This window comes from Salmo salar, chromosome 05 (genome assembly GCF_965601325.2).
Source record: "Salmo salar chromosome 05, fSalSal1, whole genome shotgun sequence".
Classification (NCBI taxonomy): Eukaryota; Metazoa; Chordata; class Actinopteri; order Salmoniformes; family Salmonidae; genus Salmo; species Salmo salar.
Window position 1 is genome coordinate 79,307,342 of NC_138295.1, and position 25,064 is coordinate 79,332,405.

Sequence of the window (25,064 nt, forward strand, 5' to 3'; positions counted from 1 at the left end):
AGGAGGAACTATGGGGGTGATAAGGGACATATATAAGCCTAGGCAAACATACCACCTGACCTGACATGATACCAACACCTTACTAACGTCTGCGTGACTCCTGCGTTACGTGTCTGACTTACATGACATGATACCAACGCCTTACTGACGTCTGCGTGACGTCTGCGTGACGCCTGCATTGCGTGTTAATAAAAGTCATAATGTGCATAGTTTATATTGATATTTATTCAATATCAACCATAAATGTTAGAAACGTACCATTTTTCCCATGCAAGCAGACATTCCGACGTAGCCACCTTGAACTATAGTGTAGTTTATGGCTTGTGTATTTCCTGTTATCGCTAATGGCATAAAAAAATCATGCCCAATCTATAGATAATCTGTTTTTCCCTCAACACCTTATGGCATGGTATGTCATCTTATCTCGCTGTTTACAGATCTAAATGTTGTTAGCCAATCACAGACTGTTGTTACCAGTTCCACATCAGACAACCAATAAGAGTTGTGTCCACGGCTTTAAGAGGAGTTCATAGGTGCTATTTGTTTTTTGTTTTTAACAAGCGGCAGAAGCGATTTTCGAGTCTCTGCCACAGATAGTTTCATTAGAGACAACGAAAATAATTACCAACATCTACTTGATCCAATTGAGGAGTAAGAAGGCTATATTTAAGTTGTGATATCGTTAGGAAATATTTAGGCCTACTATGTTAAGGCAAATTTTGTTTATTTGGAAATAATTATTTTTTGTTGATAACGTATTGTCGAAAGCAAGTAGGCAATATTATTTACTGAGGAGTTCATATGTTTTCCCAGAGGGTCTGTACTATTCGGGATCCTTGATAGAGATAGGCACTATCTCTATCAAGTATAAATGTATAAAATTGTTAAGTTTAGTGTTAGTTTAGGGTTCAGGGTAAGGACCTTCCAAGGACTCCTGATAACAGTGACCGTTCATAGAGAGAGAGACTGGCACAGTATTTGAGAGCTAGGCGATAACACAGACATTCATTTATTTCTTTTTTCAAGTGGCAGAAGCGATTTTTGAGTCTGCTCCAGATAGTTTCCTTATTATGCCACAGATAGTTTCCTTATTAGAGACGATTAAAATAATTACCAAGATGTCCTTGATCCAATTGAGGAGTAAGTAGGCTATATTTAAGTTGTGATTTCGTTAGGAAATATTTAGGTCTACTGTGCTTTATTTGAAAATAATATTTTTTGGTTGATAACGTGTTGTCGAAAGCACGTAGGCAATATTATTTACTGCGTCGATAGCGGAGTAGGCTAGTGTACAATAACGTAATTTGATGTGCTAGTATTATCTATTTAACCTCTCTGGGGTATGTGGGACACTAGCGTCCCACCCGCGGGACACACTATTCAACAGCCAGTGAAATAGCAGGGCGGCGAATTCAAAACAAAAATCTCATAATTCAAGTTTCTAAAACATACAACTATTATATACCATTTTAAAGATACACTTCTCGTTAATCCAACCACATTGTCCGATTTCAAAAAGGCTTTACGGAGAAAGCATAACATTACATTATATTATGACAGCGCTGAGACAAGAAAAACCACACAGCAATTTTCCAAGCAAGGAGAGGCGTCACTAAAACCAGAAATACAGCTAAAATTAATCACTAACCTTTGACGATCTTCATCAGATGACACTCCCAGGACACAATGTTACACAATACATTTATGTTTTGTTCGATAAAGGTCATATTTATATCCAAAAACCCCATTTTACATTGGTGCGTGATGTTCAGAAAATGTTTTGCCTCCAAAACTTCCGGTGAATGAGCACATCAATTTACAAAAATACTCATCATAAACGTTGATCAAATTTACAACAGTTATTGAAAGAATTATAGATACACTTCTCCTTAATGCAACCGCTGTGTCAGATTTCAAAATAGCTTTACGGCAAAAGCACATTGTTCAATTGTCACAGGCGTCGTAGTGAATAGACCAAGGCGCAGCGTGTTGAGTGCTCATCTTTTATTTTGAATGAAAGCACTTCAAAGAAAAACAAACGACAGCCAAACACTTCTGACCAGGTATACTAACACACTAAACAGAAAGCAACCACCCACAAAACCCAAAGGAAAACAGGCTGCCTAAGTATGGCTTCCAATCAGAGACAACGAAAGACACCTGCCTCTGATTGGAAACCATACTCGGCCGAACATGGAAAACGAAACATAGTAATAGAAAACTACAACAAATTCCCCTAGAAACACAAAACCCCAAAACACACAAAACAACCCCCTGCCACGCCCATCAATATTCTGAGTACAGAGCTCAGCCATCAAAGCAAGCTATACAGTTACCCGCCATGTTCTGGAGTCAACAAAACTCAGAAATAGTATTATAAACCTTCACTTACCTTTGCTGATCTTCGTCAGAATGCACTCCCAGGACTCCCACAATAAATGTTTGTTTTGTTCGATAAACTCCATACTTATGTCCAAATACCTCCGTTTTGTTCGCACGTTCAGATCACAATTCCAAAGGCACAATGCGCGAGCGCAAAACCCTAGACGAAAAGTCAAAAAGTTCCATTACCGTTCGTAGAAACATGTCAAACGATGTTTACAATCAACCCTTAGGGTCTTTTTATCATAAATCTTCGATAATATTCCAACCGGACAATAGCGTATTCATTACAGAGGAAAAAGAAGGAACGGCGCACCTGCGTGTCTGCACAGTAAGCAACTCATTGGCCTCAGGCAGTCCACTTGTTGAGTCAGCTTGTAATGGCTGTTGAAGGGAGTAGACCAAGGCGCAGCGTGGTTAGTGGTCATCTTGTATTTATTAAACTGAGAACACTACACAAAACAAGAAAATGACAGCCAGCAGTTCTGTCAGGTTAACATGAACTAAACAGAAAATAACCACCCACAAACACAATGAAAAAAAAAAAAAACTTACATTTGGTCTCTAATCAGAGGCAACGAGATTCAGCTGCCTCCAATTAGAGACCAACCCCAAACAAATCCAACATAGAAATAGATACCCTAGAATAAACATAGAAATAGAAGAACATAGAACATAACCCCAAAACATACAGAAAAACACCCCTGCCACGCCCTGAACAAACTACAATAACAAATAACCCCTTTTACTGGTCAGGACGTGACACAGCTCTTATTCTCTCCCCAGTCACAGTAGAAGCATGAAACAACGTAATAAAGACTGTTGACATCTAGTGGAAGCCTTAGGAAGTGCAAAATGAACCCTAAGTCACTGTATACTGTATAGGCAATCACTTGAAAAACTACAATCCTCAGATTTTTCGATAGACAAGCAACAGAAGGACTACAAATTCGCAGAAAGGCCACTTCCTGCTTGGAATCTTCTCAGGCTTTTGCCTGCGATATGAGTTCTGTTGTACTCACAGACATCATTCAAACAGTTTTAGAAACTTCAGCGTGTTTGCTATAATATGCATATCCTACCTTCTGAGCCTGAGTAGCAGGCAGTTTACTACGGGCACGCCTTTCATCCGGACGTCAAAATACTGCCCCCTACCCTAGAGAAGTTAATGGTATAATTAAATAACTACTTTTCGGTGAAGAAGGGAAACAAGGTACAACCAGGGGCGGAAATCCCGGGGGGGACGGGGGGGACACGACCCCCCCATCCTGGGAAAAATATGATTTGTCCCCCCCAATATATCACTGAAACATAACTATGTAATTTAAATAATATTAATAATACGCAATGAAAGCAATTGTGCTGATTAGACACTTAATAGCGCGTTTTTAAGTTTCAAAAGATTGCGACCCCCCCACCCTTTGCCTCACAATGGTTTGATCCACTGCCAGTTCCTTAGCTTGCTAGGTAACGTAGAGGTCGTATCTACTGTCTGAAAGGCACTCAATGCACGTAACTGACGTGAGGTTAATCCAGTCAATCGCGCACACACACTAGCTGAATATGCAGAGCTAGCGCGCAAATATTAACTATTAAGCTAGCTAGTACCTATTCCATTTATGTGGCGTCGTCAAAGATGGAATCTTTGCTATCGTCAATTTATTCCAAGATCAGCATGCATGTAAGTTAGTGCTTCAAAGTCCCTGTGATAAGGTTAGCGATAAACTGAACAGAACTACACTCTCTTCTACCATTGTTTTAAATATATTTAATGGTCTCGTTGCAAAAGCTAAATTGTCGCAAGGGAACTTTTATTTATATATTTTATTTCACCTTTATTTAACCCGGGTAGCAAAGATTATAGCAAACACCACTGAATTGGTGCTCGCTAGCTTTGCAAATTCAGCTATTGTTAGAAGCCAGCCAATATGAAACAAACGATTAAAATTACAAAAGGTTGCAGCATATGTTGTGTAAATGGTGAACTCATACAGCTGTCAACTCTTGTCACTGCAATCCATTTCACATCTGCTAGCTACCTTTTAGATCGAAGCCCATATAGAATGATAGAAGATAAGATGATAGAAGCCCATCTCCTACTGTAAATAACCTACATACTGTGTGTGTGTAGCCAACCAGGTAGAAAAATGGCAGAAAAATGGCAGAAAAAAGACGGACATCAGAGTATTTTTCAGTACACCAAAACGCAAAGTAAGAACCCTAGTAGCCTAATATCTCAAAGACTAGTTGATAAAATGTTCATAAGAAAGAAATGAAATTCTAATGGAAATGTTTCACAATGATGTCATTAGGCAGAGCAGGCAACAGATGGCACACAGACAGCAGAGTTGGGGACAGATATGCAGGGACAGACTGGCAGAGACAGGGAGTCTCAGGTAAGTTTGTTGAGTCTTTGTTTGGCAACATTATGAAAGGTTCTCAATTTGTTTTACTTGTAAAATAGGAACATAATTGGAAAATGCCATGGATACCCCCACTCTCAACTTAAACTGGTGACTGAACTAAGATTTGTTAAAGGCAATGGTATTGCTGTTGTGATTAGTTGTGTAGTTTTGGGTACCGGTAGTTAGGAGTACGGCAAACACCTTATTTCTTTGGTTCCTCAATATACATTTACCATATTAAACGTAGGCTATGTGTTACAGCACTACTTTTGGTGTCCCCCTCAGGAATTGCTCTTGAGAAAATTTAATGTAATTGTCCCATCCAAAGTTGATATCAGATTTTCGCCCCTGGGTACAACACGCAACTTCGATCAAAGACCTAAAATCATGCCTGACAATCACAACGGTATCCTAATATAGTGTGGATACAGTAGTAGCCTATTCTACAACAATGTAACTTTATGTGCTAGTATTATTTATCTAATTGATCAATTCAATTGTAAATGTGGATGGGTACACTATTTCATTCAATGATTACGTTATTGTACAAGGTAGATACAGGAGTAGTCTATAGTCTACAATAATAATGTAATTTAATGTGCAATATTATCATTTATTTCATTTATGAATACAATTGTAAATGGGGATGGGTAGGCTACTTCATTCAGTGAATACTAAATATATTGCAGTCTCTCGGAGTATGTTAATGACGTCTTTCAGCTGTTGAACTAAGGCAATGTCGAACTAATTTCTAAATCTCATTCTTTTAGTCAAGATGTGATGAGCCAGAGCATCAATCAGCTTCACTGCAGGTGTTCAACCCACCACACTCACTGTTCTCCCTCCACAAGTAACCACATCCTCTTCGTTCAACTACTTTGCCACCACACTAAAAATGACTGTACATATACCCCTGTGCCCAACTCAGTGTTTCATGATCCATCCAAGGCCTCAGCTGGATGCCTGAAATGTAAGCAAGATACTATAGTGTGTGCGTGCGTGCGTGCGTGTGTGGTGTGTATGGATGGAGTTCTAAGTAAAGACTTGATAAGATGGCAAAGGAGATAGTGATGAGAGTGAGAGCATACAGTATGGAAAAAAAGACCCCTTGAGATCTAAAATGAGTGTGGGGTGCCTCTTGTGTCTCCTTTTTGTCCGTTTGAGGATACTACAGTCACCCCTGGTGGAGGTTCTTGGAACACTGCAATTTAAGTCTGAGCAGAGGTCACCGAAAACCTTCAAAGGTGGTGGTGCTATGATGCATGTTATCGAATACCAGGCAGATGTTTGAGGACAGAATCAAATGGTGTGAACTTAACAGGCTAAACTTGTTGAGTACACTCTTGGAGAAAGGGGTTCAACAGGGTTATTTGGCTGTCAGAAAAGGGTTCTCCTATAGGGACAGCGGAAGAATCCTGTTAGTTTGCAGACAGCACCTTTTTATCTGAGTGTTGGCCTATATTGCAGTCGTGGTTCCGTGGATATCTATGAAAAATAAAATGAATTGGTGGTGGTGAGTTAATCAGAAATACTATGAAACATCCCCGCTTTTAGCACACATTTGCAAGCAGGCAAAGTAACCTATGTGTGCTGAGGCATGTGTGATCACTCAACATTGACAGGACCAACAAAAAAATACATGCTTGGGACTCCTGAGTGGCGCAGTGGTCTAAGGCACTGTATCTCAGTGTAAGGGGCATCACTACTGACCCCTTGTTTCCAGGCTGTATCACAACCAGCTGTGATTGGGAGTCCATAGGGCAGCGCACAATTGGCCCAGCGTCATCCGGGTTAGAGTTTGGCCGGGGTAGGTCGTCATTGAAAAATAAGAATTTGTTTTTAACTGACTTGCCTAGTTAAATAAAGGTTCAATAAAATATTTAAAAAACATGCGAACAAAAGATGTCTAACTTGCACATCATGACTCCCCTCCATGTGTTTTGTACAATGCTGCTACTCGTTGTTAATCATCTTTGCATTGTCCCTTCACCCCTACCTACATGTACAAATTACCTCAACCTGTACCCCCCGCACACTGACTCATTACCGGGTCCCCCTGTATATAGCCTCGTTATTGTTATGTTATTGTGTTACTTTTTATTATTTTTAATTTTAATTTTTACTTTATTTGCTAAATATTTTCTAAAACTCTTCTTGAACTGTTCTGTTGGTTAAGGGCTTGTAAGTAAGCATTTCACGGTAAGGTCTACACTTGTTGTATTCTGCACATGTGACAAAGTTTGATTTAAAATAGCTAATTCTGGCTACCAATGTTCTAGTGCTAATTTATAGAGGCAAGCAGATCAGAGATGTCAAGGTGGTACTCAAGCATATGTCATGTGTATGTGACACACATATGTATGGTCATATTTTTGATGTTTTATTTTGTTTATTTTACCTCCCAGGTATTTGCATTTAATGTATGTATATAATTACTGCCGCTAGGGGAGCTGTGACGTTAATGAAGTGAGTGAGTGAGATATTTAACATTTCTTCTTCATTATGGAGAATGACTAGTTCTGAAAACTAACGTTTCTCAGTCTCATCATTTTACCCTATTATTTCAAGTATGTAATGTGCAAAAATGTAATATGACTCAAAATATTGAGCTAACGTGGTTAATTACATAGTCCATGAGTTTGGTGATGTTTGAAGGCAATTTTAGCTGAGTGAAAAATTGGTTGGTATTTTCCCCACTGTAAGTAATGTCACAGGCCGGCTCATAGCCTGTGGCAAAAATGAGGGGACACAAACACCAGGTATAGGCCAATCAAAAAGGTTCTTTATTATAAACCAAAAACGATTAACTTTAAACAAAGAAAAAGGAATGAGGTGTGGAAATGTCATAATGTAGGGTGTATGTAAAGGGCAGGGATGCATGAATCTGTGTGTGTGAATATGACTGAGAGGAAACTACGTAAAACTACAAAGGAACAAACAAAACAGGATCATACTTGGAGGAGCAGGGAGCGAGAGAGAAGAGTGGTTAGTGAAGCAGTTTAAATACCCTGAGCCCAGGTGGCTCCAATCACTAATGACCCTCCTCTGCCTGCAGGAGGAACCGCCCCTGCACTGCAGAGGAGGGGCCGTGACAGTAAGTTAATGGAGTTAGGTTAGGTTGCTACATGAACGAGAACAATTTTATTTTCAATGAACAAAGGCTCATTTTACTTTAGGTAATATATGTAAATATGTGAAGTCACGATAAAATGTGGTAGTGTAAATATTTGTACGAAAATAGCGTTTAACAGTTCGCTAGCTTGATGCTACCAAATGTAGCTTGGCTAAGCGCTATAGTAGTTAGCTCTAGCCTAGTTGCTTTTAGTCAATGTCAGCTTAATGTAATGGTTGTAGCATTGTTTCGCATAGACATCCAGTAATTTAGAGGTTTTTTTTCTAAATTGACACTGATAGGACAGTGAGTTATATATAATGTGAATGTGTAGATGTATGGTGACTCCATGTTTGAATGAACGGACCAACGGGACTGCCATGGGCAAGTCCCTTGACGGGTACCAGGAATGGTGGAAGGACAATCTGAAGGTAATTATCTTTGCACACAACACAGCAGTGTCCAGGCCTCTAGAGTATTCACTATATCGTCTGCTATATGGAGGGGAGCCACAGCACATAACTGACGTAAACAATGCAATTGTATATGACATTATTGCATATACTGTAGTATACATTCGTTTATTGACTTAGTGTTTTTCTTTTGCTGATTTTGTATAACGTACTTTGAGGTCACTAATACTCCACCTGATGTGGTGGAAGTTGTCGAACCAGATCAGAACGCCTTCGAAGATCACCTTCAGGCACGGACTGAGAAGGATGTGGAGGTTTTTGACCAGGTAAAAATTATTGTCCTCTGTTAATTTATTTTCTGGCCTTCCAAGAGATATATAAGCAATGTATTTGTAATAATATGAAATATAATTGCATTTATTTCTATCAATCAAGGTGAGACTGAACATGGACAGGGCGCATGAGAAGGAGAGCCACCTGCTTCGCCATCTGGGTGAATGACTTGGCTTGGAAGAAGGATTAAAGGAAGGCGAGACCGGGGAAAGCTTGGTGCTCTTTTGCTCCTAGCTGGGGTCAACATCTGTTAAGGTGAAATATAAAAATCTCAGATGAAAACTATTTGCATTTGCTGTCTCGTGGTGGGCGGCATTACCATGCTGTCAGCAGTACCAACATTTTTTCCAAGTAGTCAATCTCAAGGCTAACCACTGGGTCACATTAAGTAACCGCCACTTCCAGGTTGGTACTGTTAAGGTGTATGACTCCAGTTGTCATGACACCACCCTGGAGTTTCTCTCACAACTCATCTCTCTATATTTTCCAGGGACCATCCTTTACCAACCCCACTGATGTAAAAAATTAGACAGGTATCCTTTCTTTTCTGTCTGCCATTAACATTATTGCATGTCTAATCAAACATTTAAATTAAATCATTCAATAACTGTATTTTTACATACCTGATAATCATTTAACCTGTGTGTTTGCTTGTTTACGTCTGTCTCCTACCCTGTTCCCTTTACTCTGCTCCTGTTCTCCAGGACCTAGGGGTTCTGCCTAACACCCAGACATGGATCCATCTGATGTCCTCCATTACCAACCACCCTCCAACTTTTCATTACATCAGCTACTGTTATTGTCATGTTGTCATTCTCTGCTAAGAAAGAGCAAGAAAACTATCATACTGGGAACATAATGTGAGCTGCACAGATTAGCTAAAAATTATCACTGCAAATACTCAGAACAAAGAGGGGAGCAGTTCCTGGACTTTGCAGTTTCCCTCTTCGAGTCCACTACCTGTTGAAAAACAAGTGACAGGCAGAACCTCCCATCCACACAATACCCACCTCCTCTCTATTCCACACACCAGAATTCTGTATTTTAGTCTATGATTGCCATGTGAGTGTACAAAGAATCTGAATGTAAATTGACACACGTACCAAAAAAATATCAATGGTTATGTATTTAAGTCTAAAATATTGCTAGATTGGTTTTCACAGCTGTAAGGTGTTCGTTATTGTAAATTCTAACGTATCCCTTGATGGTATTTGTTAATTCAACATTATTAATTGTATCATAAGACATACAATAGACATATACTCAACCAGTAATGACCTATGTTTTTTAAATCATAATTGAGGACTAAAATTATTTCAGTGTAGATAAGGGAATGCCTGTTTAAAATGAAAACATGACAGCCAGACAAGCCAGTGTATGAATCAAATGTATTTGCATATGAATGGAGTGGAAATTAGCTCACTTTGTGATCTGTAAGGTAAGTAACATTAATGTGTGTGTTGGGGCATTGAAATGATATTATGTTTACACTGATGCCTGTTTATTCATAAAAAGCAGAAGATGATAAATAACATTAATCGGAATGGTTAGCCTATGCAAATTATTAGGAATACATTTAGCCTAATTGGTAATAAATATGACGTGGAGGCAAATCAGGATCCTATTCAGGCTTTTGTTTGTCAATTCCAGATTAAATATAGGTCTTCACGTGTATCAAATCTGTATGCAATTGTGGGCTAAATCAATGACAAACAGCTTATATATTCATCATGATCTGTGATCAAAACAGGCTGGGGTGTTTTCGGTTCCGTTTAGTGTAAGAATATGAGTAAGAACGCAACTGCACTGAAATGAATAGCCTGATTCAATGGAATCTCCTGAATAATACATGTTTTAATTTGTTAAACTGTTTGGTCGATGCATAGACCCACACCAATTCTAACTTTTTGGTATTTTGCATTAGGCATAGCTCTACATTGCAAAGCATTTAATAAACCAACCACATTTTCCTGTGATGTTTAGGCTGCGCAAGAACTTTGATAGGCTAGTAGACTATGCTGAAATAATTGTGGAGTTAATCATTGTTATAGCCTTGTTCGCTTTATATAATCTGGACTGTTGTTTTTCATAAAGCTAAGCAAACAAGTGGTAGCATATGCTTTTTGCACATATCTATAACAAGGCCTATATCCTCACATACCCCCTCAATTTGAACCCTGCTTTAAACCATAAAACATCTCCACAGAAATGTATAGATGAAGGGTTGCATGGTTGTGTCTGTTAATCCGGTAAACTGGGAAGTGGGGGGGAAACGAGGTCAAATCATGACATCATTGATTTTCAGGTCAGAGATTCCGAGTTGGACGACTGTTCAAAACAAAACAAAAATCCCAGTCTGACCTCGTTTTTTTCAGAGTTCCGGGTTGTCTTGAACGCACTGAAGTCAGAAGTCAGAGATTTCTGACTTCTGAGTTATTTTGAATTCACCACTAGAGACCTAGGCTACCTCAACAATTGAAATGTGTCTCCCGCATTTAACCCAACCCCTCTGAATCAGAGCATTGCGTGAGGCTGCCTTAATCAAAATACACGTATTCAGTCGCCCAGAGAACCAGCGTTGGGATTTGATTTAGCAACCTTTCAGTTACTTGCCCAATGCTCTAACCACTAGGCTACCAAGAAGCCCTTGATTTTCTGCTGATGGAAGAAATAGGCATATCTACACAGTAATGGTGCCTGCGATATCAACTAGCCTAATAATTTTTGTATTGAGGAGATAGGCCTATTTTAGCTAAATCAACAAATGAAATTGATGAACTAAACAGACACTTAAACTAACACGTAACGCGTAACACATGTAGGCATTTTTAAGGATTTCATGGTAAGATCATTCATAATATACTTAAATACAAACTGACACGTGACGTGTCAGTGGCATGTTACGTGACGTGAACACCACGTGAACACTACGTCTACATGATGTGTACATGTCACATGACGTGAACGCGTCGGCAGCTTGATGCCTTAGAAACAAACTTGTCTCCATTGACAGTCCATGTTAATTCATGCCGTTATTTTATGACGCTAGGAAGACGTTAGGTGACTTGGTGAGAGGTATCAGTAGCTTCACAAGGCTTAATTCTGGCATGAATCACCCCCCATAAGGAACCACTGTAGTCTGGGCTGGCAGCCTTGCAAGGGTTAACACGTTTAAATGTCTTACTCACGTCAGCCCGAGAAGGGGGGCACAGTCCTTGGTGGCGGGCCGCGTTGGTGGCACTGTATTATCCTCAAAGCAGGCAAAGAACGTGTTTAGTTTGTCTGGAAGCAAGACGTTGGTGTTCGTGACGTGGTTGGTTTTCTTTTTGTAGTCCGTGATTTCCTGTAGTCCCTGCCACATCGGTCTTGTGTCTGAGCCGTTGAATTGTCCCTATACTGAAGTTTCACTTGTTTGATTGCCTTGCGGGGGGAATAACTACACTGTTTGTATTCGGCCATATTCCCAGTCATCTTTCCATGCATCTGAAACTTTACACAATGCTGCACAGGGTGGGAGTTACCATTTTTCTCACTCTATACAGCAGAAAAATCGAAATGTGACAACAAACTGACAATATCACCCTGCAAAAATAATTCTCTGCTGTACTACTACTGTAAGAGACATTGCCAAACAAACTGAGGATACGATTCCATGTTTGCCGATTCTGTCCTGGGCTGCCAATCATGAATAACAAAGGGTTGAAACTAGAGACAGGAGTAGCAGTGGTCATGTCAGTCTGTTGATATTAAATAAAGCATTACAGGTCATGTCAAGAGCATTGTGATGAAGGATTGCCATAGGCTGAATTGAGAGACTGGGCTAAAAAGTTTAGTCCCAATGTAGAAGATTTATTTTCTTAAAAATTCTAACTTAACAAAAAATACTTGAGTCCTTTTAGCTCTTTGTAGAGCAAAGGCACAAAAATAACAAAAGCAATATTTTCTCAATCCTGACAAACAATATAGTACTGCTGACTAACAAATGCAATATGTTCTCCATCCTGACAAACAGTATACTACTGCTGACTAACAAAAGCAATATGTTCTCCATCCTGACAAACAGTATACTACTGCTGACTAACAAAAGCAATATGTTCTCAAACCTGACAATGTACTAATGCTGACTAAAAAAAACACAAACACATGTAGCTTACTGGGTTTAAACCAGTGAAGCATGTTGAAAGAATAACAATTTTAACTTTACCTTTCCGTTTGACTTCAAAATCATCATCAAATCAAAGTTTATTGGTCACGTACACAGATTTGCAGGTGTTATGGCAGGTGCATGTAAAATATTGTGTTACTAGCTCCAACAGTGCAGTAGAATGTCTCGCAAATACAATTCAAATACACAATCATGAAAACAATCCAAACAACAAATCAAGAAATAGCCATCCTAGTAGATCATCATCATTCTAGTAGTAAGTTTATTAGAACAGGGGAGTGTGGTAGTACGTTTATTAGAACAGGGGGTGTGGTAGTAAGTTTATTAGAACAGGGGGTGTGGTAGTAAGTTTATTAGAACAGGGGAGTGTGGTAGTAAGTTTATTAAAACAGGGGGGTGTGGTAGTAAGTTTATTAGAACAGGGGGAGTGGTAGTAAGTTTATTAGAACAGGGGGAGTGGTAGTAAGTTTATTAGAACAGGGGGTGTGGTAGTAAGTTTATTAGAACATGGGGAGTGTGGTAGTAAGTTTATTAGAACAGGGGGAGTGGTAGTAAGTTTATTAGAACAGGGGAGTGTGGTAGTAAGTTTATTAGAACAGGGGGTGTGGTAGTAAGTTTATTAGAACAGGGGGTGTGGTAGTAAGTTTATTAGAACAGGGGGTGTGGTAGTAAGTTTATTAGAACAGGGGGAGTGGTAGTAAGTTTATTAGAACAGGGGAGTGTGGTAGTAAGTTTATTAGAACAGGGGGTGTGGTAGTAAGTTTATTAGAACAGGGGGTGTGGTAGTAAGTTTATTAGAACAGGGTGGTGTGGTAGTACGTTTATTAGAACAGGGGGTGTGGTAGTAAGTTTATTAGAACAGGGGGTGTGGTAGTAAGTTTATTAGAACAGGGGGAGTGGTAGTAAGTTTATTAGAACAGGGGAGTGTGGTAGTAAGTTTATTAGAACAGGGGGTGTGGTAGTAAGTTTATTAGAACAGGGGGTGTGGTAGTAAGTTTATTAGAACAGGGGGTGTGGTAGTAAGTTTATTAGAACAGGGGGCGTGGTAGTAAGTTTATTAGAACAGGGGGTGTGGTAGTAAGTTTATTAGAACAGGGGAGTGTGGTAGTAAGTTTATTAGAACAGGGGGTGTGGTAGTAAGTTTATCAGTAGAGGGGGGTGGGGTAGTAAGTTTAGCAGAACAGGGGGGTGTGGTAGTAAGTTTATCAGTAGAGGGGGGTGGGGTAGTAAGTTTAGCAGAACAGGGGGGTGTGGTAGTAAGTTTATCAGTAGAGGGGGGTGGGGTAGTAAGTTTAGCAGAACAGGGGGGTGTGGTAGTAAGTGTATCAGTAGAGGGGGGTGGGGTAGTAAGTTTAGCAGAACAGGGGGGTGTAGTAGTAAGTTAATCAGAACAAGGGGTGTGGTAGTAAGTTTAGCAGAACAGGGGGTGTGGTAGTAAGTTTATCAGTAGAGGGGGGTGGGGTAGTAAGTTTAGCAGAACAGGGGGGTGTGGAAGTAAGTTTATCAGTAGAGGGGGGTGGGGTAGTAAGTTTAGCAGAACAGGGGGGTGTGGTAGTAAGTTTATCAGTAGAGGGGGGTGGGGTAGTAAGGCCAATAGCAGTCCACCATGTCTTTAGCCTCCTCGTATGTGGTGAACTCACAGTCGGGGGAAAATTGTGGCGTTCCTGGCTCACAGAATCTCAGATGGTGTCTCAAATTGTACCTATCGAAGGTCAACATCTGAGAGGAACAGAATTTTTCATCATCTTAAGTGATAGCTAGACTTTTGATTGCTGATTGTAAAGTCTTGCTGCTTTGGCAACATTGTTGTACCTTTAAAAGTTATACCCACAAAGCAGTTGTCTTAAAAACCTGTCCTGGAGAGATACAGGGTGTGCAGGGTTTTGTTCCAGGCACCAGTTACACACAGATTACACTAATAAAGGTCTTGATAATTAGTTGATTAATTGAATCAGACGTGTTAGAGTTGGGCTAAAACTAAATCCTTTACACCCTGTTATTTTCCAGTACAAACATTGTTGATCCAATCAATAAAGTTGATGTGAAATCTGACCTGTGAACCGTCCATGTGGAACGCTACAGCAATGTTGTCCCAAACGTAGAACTGGTGTTTCTGTGGATCAGGGATCAGGTGGGCTACATCCTGGTTCTGGTAGGGCTTTGGCACCAATTTCAAGCTGTGGAAAGGAAGTAAAAGTCTGAGTCAATTGTAATTAATGCATCCCATGCTATAATTGAGTGATTTTTTTATCTATTATTGCTATATTACATCTAAAGTAACTGACATATTTAGCATTGAATGGAAATGTTTTGAGTCTGCACATTGTTTACATTGATCTGTGAATTATACCAGGGGCGCAATTTGGTTTTAGAAGTGGGGGGGATAACCGCTCTAAGGCGTCCACATTGTCCTAAAGCACACCGGTGCCACGTTTTGTATCACAGTGCAATAATAAAACTGGGGGGAACAAACATGCAATTTCAGAATGTGGGGGGGTCATGTCCCCCCATCCCCAGTAAAAGTTGTGCCCACTCTAACCTGTGTGTCTGACACATGGCCTCGGGTCTCCAAATGATTTGTCCATCTCTGTAAGCACAGACTCCATCATCATTGTCCTGGAGGAGAGGGTACTTCTCAAAGAGGTCGTTGTTGTAGTGACTGTGGACTAGCACTGAGTACATCACCTCCTGTTTGTACAGGACTGTCTCATAAACACGCAGGATTGGCTCGTGTCCAACGCATAGCTAAAAAAAAGACAAACACCTTCAATATCATTAAATTACATGCTCTTGTTCCTTTAAATTATTTGACCACAAATTCTCACATGGTCTCAGTATGTACCCAGCAGTCCTGTATGTTTATTCTACAGATATTTTAACAGTTCCACTAACAAGACTTCAGTACCTGTTCCCGGTATCTCTTGAGCAGCTCCTCCAGGGGGAAGGTGAAGCGGTAGGAGCCCAGCCGAGAGGTGTCCAGGAAGGCAGGTGAGGTGGCGAACCTCTGCAGGAAGGATTTCTGCTCCCTGGCCTGCTCCTCTGTCCTGTCAGGGTACCTGGTCTGGAGCAGACGTTGTTCAGCCGAGGCCATCTCTTCTGCTCCCAAAGACAAGCTCCACCACAGCAGGTCCAAACCCTCTGGCCCCTCTTCTGGGTCCTCTGGCCCCTCTTCTCGGTCCCTAGCACAGAACCCCCCATCGCTTTCGACGGCTATGCCAAATAGCCCGTATTCATCTGTGTCGTGTCTGAGCTGGGAAACCCAGAACTCTGGCCTTGGGTATTCTGGGATGTTGTCTTTGAAGAGGTAGTTGTTGTGAATGTCCTGAGCTTTCAGTCTCAGTCCTAGTTCCGGCAGTTTCAATTGCTCGGCCTGGACAGCAAACTCCCGGTGTCCTCTGCGGTTATTGCGCACAACCACGTCCATGTTCTGCTCTCACTTCAGCGTTGTCTGAGGAGAATTTGGAAGAAAAGTTCAAAATACCAAAAAGGCAAACATTAGTCTACCGAACCAGAACTAATGTGTCTTCTGAAAACACCAACATACAGTAACACAGGGTGATGTTTGGAAAGTATTGGAGAAAGAAGAAATGGCAGTCTGCGTTTACTCAGTCAGCAATGTAATATGTAGGCTACCATAAAAATGTACTGTACAACCTGAAGGTTAAAGAGGTGAACCATTGCCCACAGGGTTGCTGGTTCAAATACCATGCCTGTTGAGATTGGGAATGTGGGACAGCAAAAGCCCTGGACCAGAGCTAGTCTGTCAGTAAACTAAGACCTCAAAATAGTTTGAGAATTTACAGCTTGAGCACATGTTGAAAATTGGTCAGCACTCTAGCAACATCTTTACTTAGGTGACTAATGAAAGTATATTGAAGCCAGTCAGTGCTCCCGACCCTCCCATCATAAAAAACAACAACATTATTCGACTTAAAGTAACTGTCCAGTGAAAATAGACAGTTACACCTAAATAATGTTGACTCGTCTTATACTCGTATGTGGCCAAAGCATATAAATTAAAAATTTAAAAATTAAAAAACACCTCAAATTTGTATCTCAAACAGATAATTTACAAAATGCTTGCTTTTTCCTCAGAGTATGATGTCATACTCCTGAGGAGGATGAGCTGGTCAATCAAAGGTCTAGAGGATGAGCTGGTTAATCAGTGGTCTACTTGCATGAATATGTTTAATTACTGGTGTAGAGGAGTGGCCTAACATTATGATAATGTCTATTTAATTGGGTAACTAATGGTGTAATTTAAAATATGTGTTTTCTATTTCCCACCATAAACAGGGCACCATCTATGATTTAAATTGATAGAAACTTTCTTAGTGAGTAGGGATAAAACATAGGCCTATGTGTCACAATTATAATCTGAAGGTAAGCCAGGGTGCTTTCCAGTTACTAACTACGGTGATGTCTGAGCAGCAGAAGGATTTCGGTCGGCAGTGGCTATTATTCGCGCCACGCTTTTATAGTTCAGTTCGAATGGAGAGTGAGGGCGGGGCTCGGTGCTGTGGCTCCTTGCCTGACTGGCTGAAACGTTCTGTGTTCTCGCTCAGCAGGGAAGGAAAGGTCTCGCATACCCAGTCCCAGGGAGGAGAGTCCTTTCCTTAGGGCATGGTTCCCCAACTGGCGGCCCGTGGGCCAAATCTGGCATACCAGCAAAATTATTTGGCCCTTACTTAAATAATGAAACAGTTACATTTTAACTTCATTCATGTGGAGAGAGAATGCAGGATACAGTGAATAAATAAAAAAGTTGGCGGACCATTTTGTGGTGCTGAAACGTAAAGCTGCAACCGCGGCGCAATCAATAGGAGGTGAACAGCGCCTGGTACTGAAAATATAGCTAACTTGTGTGGGAGTTAATGCAATGTAACTAGGTGCAGTTGCTATGCTGAGAAAACATCAGGACAATAATCACATAAACTTCTTATGGGCAGGTGGGACGGTAGCGTCCCACCTGGCCAACATCCGATGAAATTGCAGAGCGTGAAATTCAAACTACAGAATTATAAATATTTTACTTTCATAAAATCACAAGTGTAGTACATAAAAATAAAGCTTAACTTCTTGTTAATCCAGCCGCTGTGTCAGATTTCAAAAAGGCTTTACGGCGAAAGCACACCATGCGATTATCTGAGGACAGTGCCCCGCATACAAAAGCATGAAAAACATATTTCAACCAGGCAGGTGCGCCACGAAAGTCAGAAATAGCGATATAATAAATGCCTTACCTTTGATGATCTTCTTCTGTTGGCACTCCAAAACGTCCCAGATACATCCCAAATGGTCCTTTTGTTCGATAATGTCCTTCTTTATATCCATAAAAACTCAGTTTAGCTGGCGTACTTCAGTCAATAATCCACCCAGTTTCCCTCCATCAAAATGCATACAAAATGAATCCCAAACGTTACTAATAAACTTTTCCAAACAAGTCAAACAACGTTTACAATCAAACCTTAGGTACCCTAATACATAAATAAACGATACAATTTAAGACGGAGAATCGTTATTGTCTTTACCGGAGAAAAATACCAAAGCACGCGCTCTCTTTAACGCGCTTGGAAACACTACAGTCAAAATGAGAGCCACCTAGAAAAACTACAATTTCATTTCAATTTCATTTTTCCAAAAACCAGAATGAAACTCTTTCTAAAGACTTGACATCTAGTGGAAGCCCTAGGAACTGCAACCTGGGAGGATTTTGCCTTATAATAAAAGTGACAGCCATTGAAAACAGTGGTAGGCTGAATTTTTTTTTGAGGAAATGGTTTGTCCTCGGGGTTTCGCCTGCCATATCAGTTCTGTTAAACTCACAGACATAATGTTAACATTTTGAGAAACTTTAGAGTGTTTTCTATCCAAATCTACCAATTATATGCATATCCTAGCTTCTGGGCCTGAGTAACAGGCAGTTTATTTTGGGCACGCTTTTCATTTGGACGTGAAAATACTGCCCCCTACACAAGAGAGGTTAACAGGAAGTAGAAATTATGTCATCTAGTGCATTTGTTGCTTCTGGGCAAAACAAACATGCCAATGATTACATTAAGACAATGTACATGAGTACATTAGCTAAGGCCATAATTACATTTGTTACATCTGGACATATTTATGACAGGAGAACGTGGAGGGAGGATGGTAGCAAAATGACCGACATGTGAAACGTGAAGTATACAATAAATTTAGTATTTTTTTGTATTACATAAGGGGTCCTGCCACCATTATAATCTAACCTGAAGCAGATGTGAGCATTACTAGGTGTGAACAAGCAAGAACTCGGACTAAAAGATAATGGTGGCGGAAGGGCAAGGGGAGTGATTTCATTTACATATGCTGTGTGTGAGGCTGCAAAGCTATAAAGGCAGAGCTCTGACTCAGATAAGTTGGTTGTTTCATGGATCAGCACGGCTTTGCTACTCTGTATTAAAGTCTATATTGAATTCACAAGTTCTAGTAAGAGTGTTATATTCCTGAGGCAATGTTCCACCACAGCAGCACAGCAAAAGATATAAAAAAAAACTACACCAGTTGAGTCATTAATTTCAACGCTAATCTTCATTTTCATTTGACTTTACAAACAACACCAGGGCTTAATTGAAGTCTATTTCTTCAGAGCCTGGGCCTATATAAAATAACTAAACTGGCTGAGGTGGGCTATGAGGCTTAACAGTATCTTTCACAATGAAAAAATATATGGCCTAATAGAAGTGGGATTTTTTTTATTAGGACTGCTTACAATTGCAATTGGACAAAAATGTAGCATCCAACATAAAACCATAATTTAAAGGAAAAAGACGATGTCTGTAGCTCAATGTCTGTATCTGAATGTCTGTATCCGGATAGCCGTGTAATGACAGAACAGAAAATACTGTCAGCTTGAGACCTAAATATCCCTGGATAAGCACTCACAATAATGTTAGCATTTACTAAATACAGTCATATAGGCCAATAAGTTACTTACTCAATGGGAGATGGATGTGATTTTGATGCGCAGGCAGTCCTCGATTTACTTATATGAAATATTATTCCTGTCGTGAATCTATATTGCGTTCATAGAGGAAAATGAGGACTCGCAGGTATAAGTCGATCAAAAAATTGTTAGCAAATAAAATGCAAGTTTCTTTATTGTGCTGTATTTCTCTGAGCATGCGACCCAGAACGCTACAAGGCCTCCGCACTCCTGAGCACATCCCTGATGTGGCTTGATGTCTGGAATTGCAGCCTCGTCCAGCGAGGGTATCGTTTTCTTAGCAAGGGAGGAGAATTCTTCACCTGTGCGGACTGTGAAAGGATCACGTAAAAACGCAATGATATCCGTGGGCATGGTGCAGTCTTCAAATCCCAGCCAAATCTGGTGGAGAAGTTGACCCTCAGCTGGTTGATGAAATCTTGAAATCACATCTGTGACAATGCTGCAGCCTCGTCACTCTCCCTGTCGTTTATTCACTGTGCTGAAGTGCAGTAGCCTTCCACATTACAAGTCCAAATCGAACAACTCAATCTTCCTAGTAAAGCCCTCAAGTTTTTCCACCATGTCTACGACTGTTTTCCCTCTTACTTATAACTGCACATTTAACCCGTTTAAGTGACAGAATATGTCAGCCAAAAAAGCCTGGTGTCTAGCTTGTAGTTAATGCTTCAATGTTTCTGCCTGTGCTCCTGTCTCGGGCGGGAAGGCCACTTTGAAAGTTCCATGTTTAGATTCATAATGATCTCTGAGATTTAATTATTTGCAAACAGCGACATTTTCATCTCTCTGTACATTCTTCCCAGAAACTTCGATTTTCATTATCCACCTTTCTTTTGATACTTTTTAAGAGCGACATTTTGTCTTGATTCAAAGCTAATTGTTCTGAACAAATGCTGACTTAAAAAAGAGTAGTGTAGCCTACAGTAGTCTATGTAGACCTGTTTTCCCCACCAATCAACGGACAGAGAAATAGACAAAAATAACATGGTGATTTTTTTAGAGTAATCAGATCGAAATCATTATGTTATTGTCACTGAATGTATTATGTGCAAATCAGATGTGTTAAAATGTTTGTTCAATTTGTAGTGTAGGCCAATTCATTGTGTTAATATTATATAATAGTTATGTTCTGGCCCACCGACTATCAGCTCAGAGTTGAACCCTGCCATAGGGAATTTAATAGTGTTCAATTATTGATGGGCATATCCTTTGCACAACCGGGAAAGGCGGGGAATTGTTCAGGGCTTAATATTCCCAATATAATGATACAAATCATGACATATTCTCCTTGAAATACAGAGAAGTTATTCACAACGGGGTGAATACACAATATCATTTAACATTTCTACAGCACACAATGATCATAACATGCATTAGTACACTTCTTGCCTTCCCACCTAGATCCTTTTGTAGCCTAATAGTTTATCAACAAAAGCAAGGTTTTTGTTGTTACCAAGAATGTTCTCCTGATTCCATATGAATGGTCTGGATTCTGTCCGTTGAGCGCAGGGCGAGCCACTTTGCGTGCACATGCTGTTACTGTGCTATCCTGTCCTGGATAGAATGTTTGAAGTGGATGTTCTGCCGTTTAATGGCCCTCTGGAGTGTTAGCTTGTAATCCGGAATGTACTGGGAAAAGGGGAAAAGAGTGGCTGGGTTGCGTCATGTCTTTTCATCTCTACCGTTGGCATGCCGATGGGCGACTTGATGTGTATTGGGTACCGTCTGCCAACTGCCAGGCATTTGGAATTGGCCTGGTCTTTAGTCAGTGAGACGTCCCTACACAGGAATTTACACACACCATTCTGTTGTTGAGGTATGCCCACACCATTCCAACACAGAAAAGCTGCTTTTTTTAACATACTTAATTTAATTTCTCTGGAAGGAAAACTATTTAACTCATATTGTAAGTAATTATAGGTCACATTTAATTGAAATCTGGATAAACTGGACAGCTATTTTAAAGGTAGACTCAGTGCTATGACTTAGATGCTCAGCGTAAACAGCGTAGTTGGTCAATTTCCGCAACAACTAAGAGCGTTGAAGCGCGAGGGTAAACTTATCCACTGTTTTGTTCAGTGGCTTCCACGTTGTAGCAGCTTGAATCGAACCTGTGTCCATGCGTATATACTGTGTGTGACTGTTTGAGAACGAAGTCTTGCAACGCGTTGATCGCAATATCTGCGGTGCTGCTCGTGGCAACGTCATTTCTTTGGTTAAACTGTCATTGCATGGTTAAAACTGTCATTTTGATCTCATGGTGGTCAGTCCTAGCATCCATAGCTCTGTCTGAGAATTTGAGAGTGGTTACAGGTAGCCTAGTGTTAATTTGAGAGTGGGGCAGCAGGTAGCCTAGTGGTTAGAGTGTTGAGCCAGTAACCGAAAAGGTTGCTTGATCAAATCTCCGAGCTGACAAGGTAAAAATGTGTCGTTCTGCCCCTGAACAAGGCAGTTAACCCAATGTTCCTAGGCTGTCATTGTAAATAAGAATTTGTTCTTGACTGATTTGCCTAGTAAAATAAAAAAGACATATCTCCAACCCTTATTTGTTTGTCAAAACAGTGGCAGGTGTTGGTTTTGTTGTTGTTTGGTTTGCAGAATACCCCTTTAAGAAATGCCAATCTGAAAATACACTTTTCTTATAGGTGGGAAAAGGGCACCCCTAGACCCCTATCTGTGTGTGCCTGAATAGGGTCCCTTACTCTTCCACAGTGTTACATCGAGCCTGATGAAAAGTGTTTTCCACGCCATCTTGAGCTGTTGTCATCTGATCATAATTATAAGTAAACACAAAACATTGCGTGGGACCAAACACTTTACTTGCAGGTCAACAGGAATTTATGGAAGGGTTGAAGTCAGTTGCAGGTCACGTGGTTCTCTCTCGGGCCATGCATAGCTGACCTGGCTAGCATAGATAACGGTCCTCATAATAACATAGCACCATCTGCTCTGGTAGTTTTCCATCGTGAATGGTTGGTTCTGAGTTCTGTTCTCAGTAAAAACCAGCACAAATCCTCTGTAGGTCAGAATATTCCCAAACCCTGAATGGAGGGTGTCCTCTGATCACTTGAAATAGATCTACAAAAAACTATTGTTGTCAATATCCTTTTTGACTGAACACTGCACTATATTTCCTTGGATTGATCATTTCCAACAGACCCTAACACTCTGCTGCGTTAAGCCATTGGTTCATTATCCTTTGGCAGAGTAGGAGTCACCATATATATGGCTCTATACTGCAGAAAAGACAATGTGTCTAAATATGACAACAAACTAACCGTATCACCCTGAATTAATTATGAGCTACTGCACTACTGTAAGATACACATCACCCTGCCAAATAAACTGACTTCCTACATTTACATTTTAAGGATAATATTCCTTCTTTGCACAACCCACCATGGGTATCACTTAAAACGGTCTGAAACTAGAGAGGATTAGCCGAGATCATGTCAGTCTGTTGATATTAAATACAACATTAAAGATAATGCAAAGAGCATTGTGATGAAGGATTGCCATAAGCAGAATTGAGAGACTGGGCTGTGTAGTTTAGTTATTATCTGGAAGATGGATTTTCTCCTAAATTCTCAAAAGTAAGTACAGTGGACTGGTCGACAATGAGCCTTTGATTCAATCCTGGCTGTTGTACTGTCTGGCTTTGACATCAGAGGAGGTATTTTATTAAAATGGCCACTGGTTGATTATCAAGGGGCCCAAGTAGGCTAGAGGGGTGTTATAGTAATTTCCAGGTGAACAAAAGGGAGAACAGTGGTAGGTAAAGTCAATCAACAATCAATCCGGTTTATTACAAGTTGCAACAGGGAGACACCACCCAGTGCAGAAACTTTCCCTGATTGCAGTGGTAGAAAAAGTACTACATTCTCAAGTAAAGCTCCCTTAATAGAAAATGACTCAAGTAAAAGTGAAAGTCACCCAGTAAAATACTACTTGAGTAAAAGTATTTGGTTTTAAATATACTTAAGTATAAAAATTAAATGTAGTTGCTAAAATATAATTAAGTATCAAAAGTTAAAGTTAAATGATGAATAATTAAAAATTCCTTATATTAAGCAAACCAGACATCACAATTTTATTTTATTTTTTTTAATTTACGGATAACCAGGGTCACACTACAACACTCAGACATCATTTACAAACAAAGCATTTGTGTTTAGTGAGACTGCCAGATCAGAGGCAGTTGGGATGGCGAGTGATGTTCTCTTGATAAGTGTACGAATTGGACCATTTTCTGTCGTGATACGCATTCAAAATGTAACGAGTACATTTGGGTTTCAGGGAAAATGTATGGTCTAAAAAGTACATAATTTTCTTTAGGAATGTAGTGAAGTAAAAGTAAAAGTTGTCAAAAATATAAATAGTAAAGTAAAGTACAGATACCCCCCAAAAAACTACATTGGTAGTACATTAAAGTATTTTTACTTAAGTACTTTACACCATTGCTTGATTGATGGTGCTGCTATCTGCATTAGGGCAAATAAGTCAGGCTGAGTTTAACCAGCCTGTGCGACAGGGTCTAGCAGTGTTTTATACATGGAATGGAACATTAATAATAAAGTACTTACGGTCAAGTTGAAGGCTGCTAAACACTGCTAAGCTTTACTTGATGCAGGATCACTGTTGAAGTAGGAACAGTGTCTTGAAAAGCAGGCTCACTTTGTCTTATTCTTTTCCTGCTCTTTGGTGTTTCCTCCGCACTTCTCTGGACAGCATCAATAGTTAGGCTCAACTTTCGTTTCTTTCAACTCTGATCTTTCAGGGGGTTTCCAGTCCGCAAGCTGCAGTAGCCAATCACGTTCAGTATCTACATACCGTTACCGTAATACCCTCACTGGCCAATCACAAGCTCATTGGCATTTCCTGTTGTCTACTTCAAACTTGCAAAACCTTTAACCGACTCCAAAACAATTTCTACACCATGTTTTCAGCTTACAAGGCCTGATGAAGACAATGTACAGTTGTGAATGCTACAGTCGTTTTGTGAAAAGGTATTATTTGTCTAAAAACATGATTTTTTTCTATATGGGTACTCAGACTACTATAGGCTGTAGATATGCCATTCCAGCTCCCACATATATACTATACCAGCTCCCACTGAGGTAGTACCAAAACGGCTATTTGGCCTTAGGTACTCAGACAAGGCTGTAGTAGAGTTGTGAATGCTACACTATTTTTGTGAACATTTTTTGCTTTTTTAAGACAATTTAGAGTTTAGAATGCAAAAAAAAAGTGAAACGGATTGTGTGTCTGAAAG

General features: G+C 40.1%; 1 protein-coding gene across 1 annotated transcript; it reads right to left on the bottom strand.

The window, feature by feature from the left end:
* Positions 1–12,452: 12,452 nt before the first annotated feature.
* Positions 12,453–24,577, bottom strand: LOC106606114 (uncharacterized). Its single transcript, XM_014202236.3, has 5 exons — positions 24,376–24,577; positions 15,716–16,258; positions 15,350–15,555; positions 14,864–14,987; positions 12,453–14,529 (listed from the first exon to the last, which is right to left on the bottom strand). Exons 2-5 carry the CDS (start codon positions 16,232–16,234, stop codon positions 14,374–14,376), a joined length of 1,005 nt encoding a protein of 334 aa, XP_014057711.2. The 5' UTR covers positions 16,235–16,258; positions 24,376–24,577; the 3' UTR covers positions 12,453–14,373.
* Between the last annotated feature and the right edge of the window lie 487 nt (positions 24,578–25,064).

What these genes read in the sequence shown, in the direction of transcription:
- LOC106606114 (XM_014202236.3), bottom strand. Translation starts at nt 16,234, where the DNA reads ATGGACGTGGTTGTGCGCAATAACCGCAGAGGACACCGGGAGTTTGCT. An exon ending in TCAAGAGATACCGGGAACAG is followed by an intron (nt 15,556 to 15,715) that starts GTACTGAAGTCT and finishes TCTTTTTTTTAG; the next exon opens with CTATGCGTTGGACACGAGCC. An exon ending in TCCACATGGACGGTTCACAG is followed by an intron (nt 14,530 to 14,863) that starts GTCAGATTTCAC and finishes TGTTCCTCTCAG; the next exon opens with ATGTTGACCTTCGATAGGTA.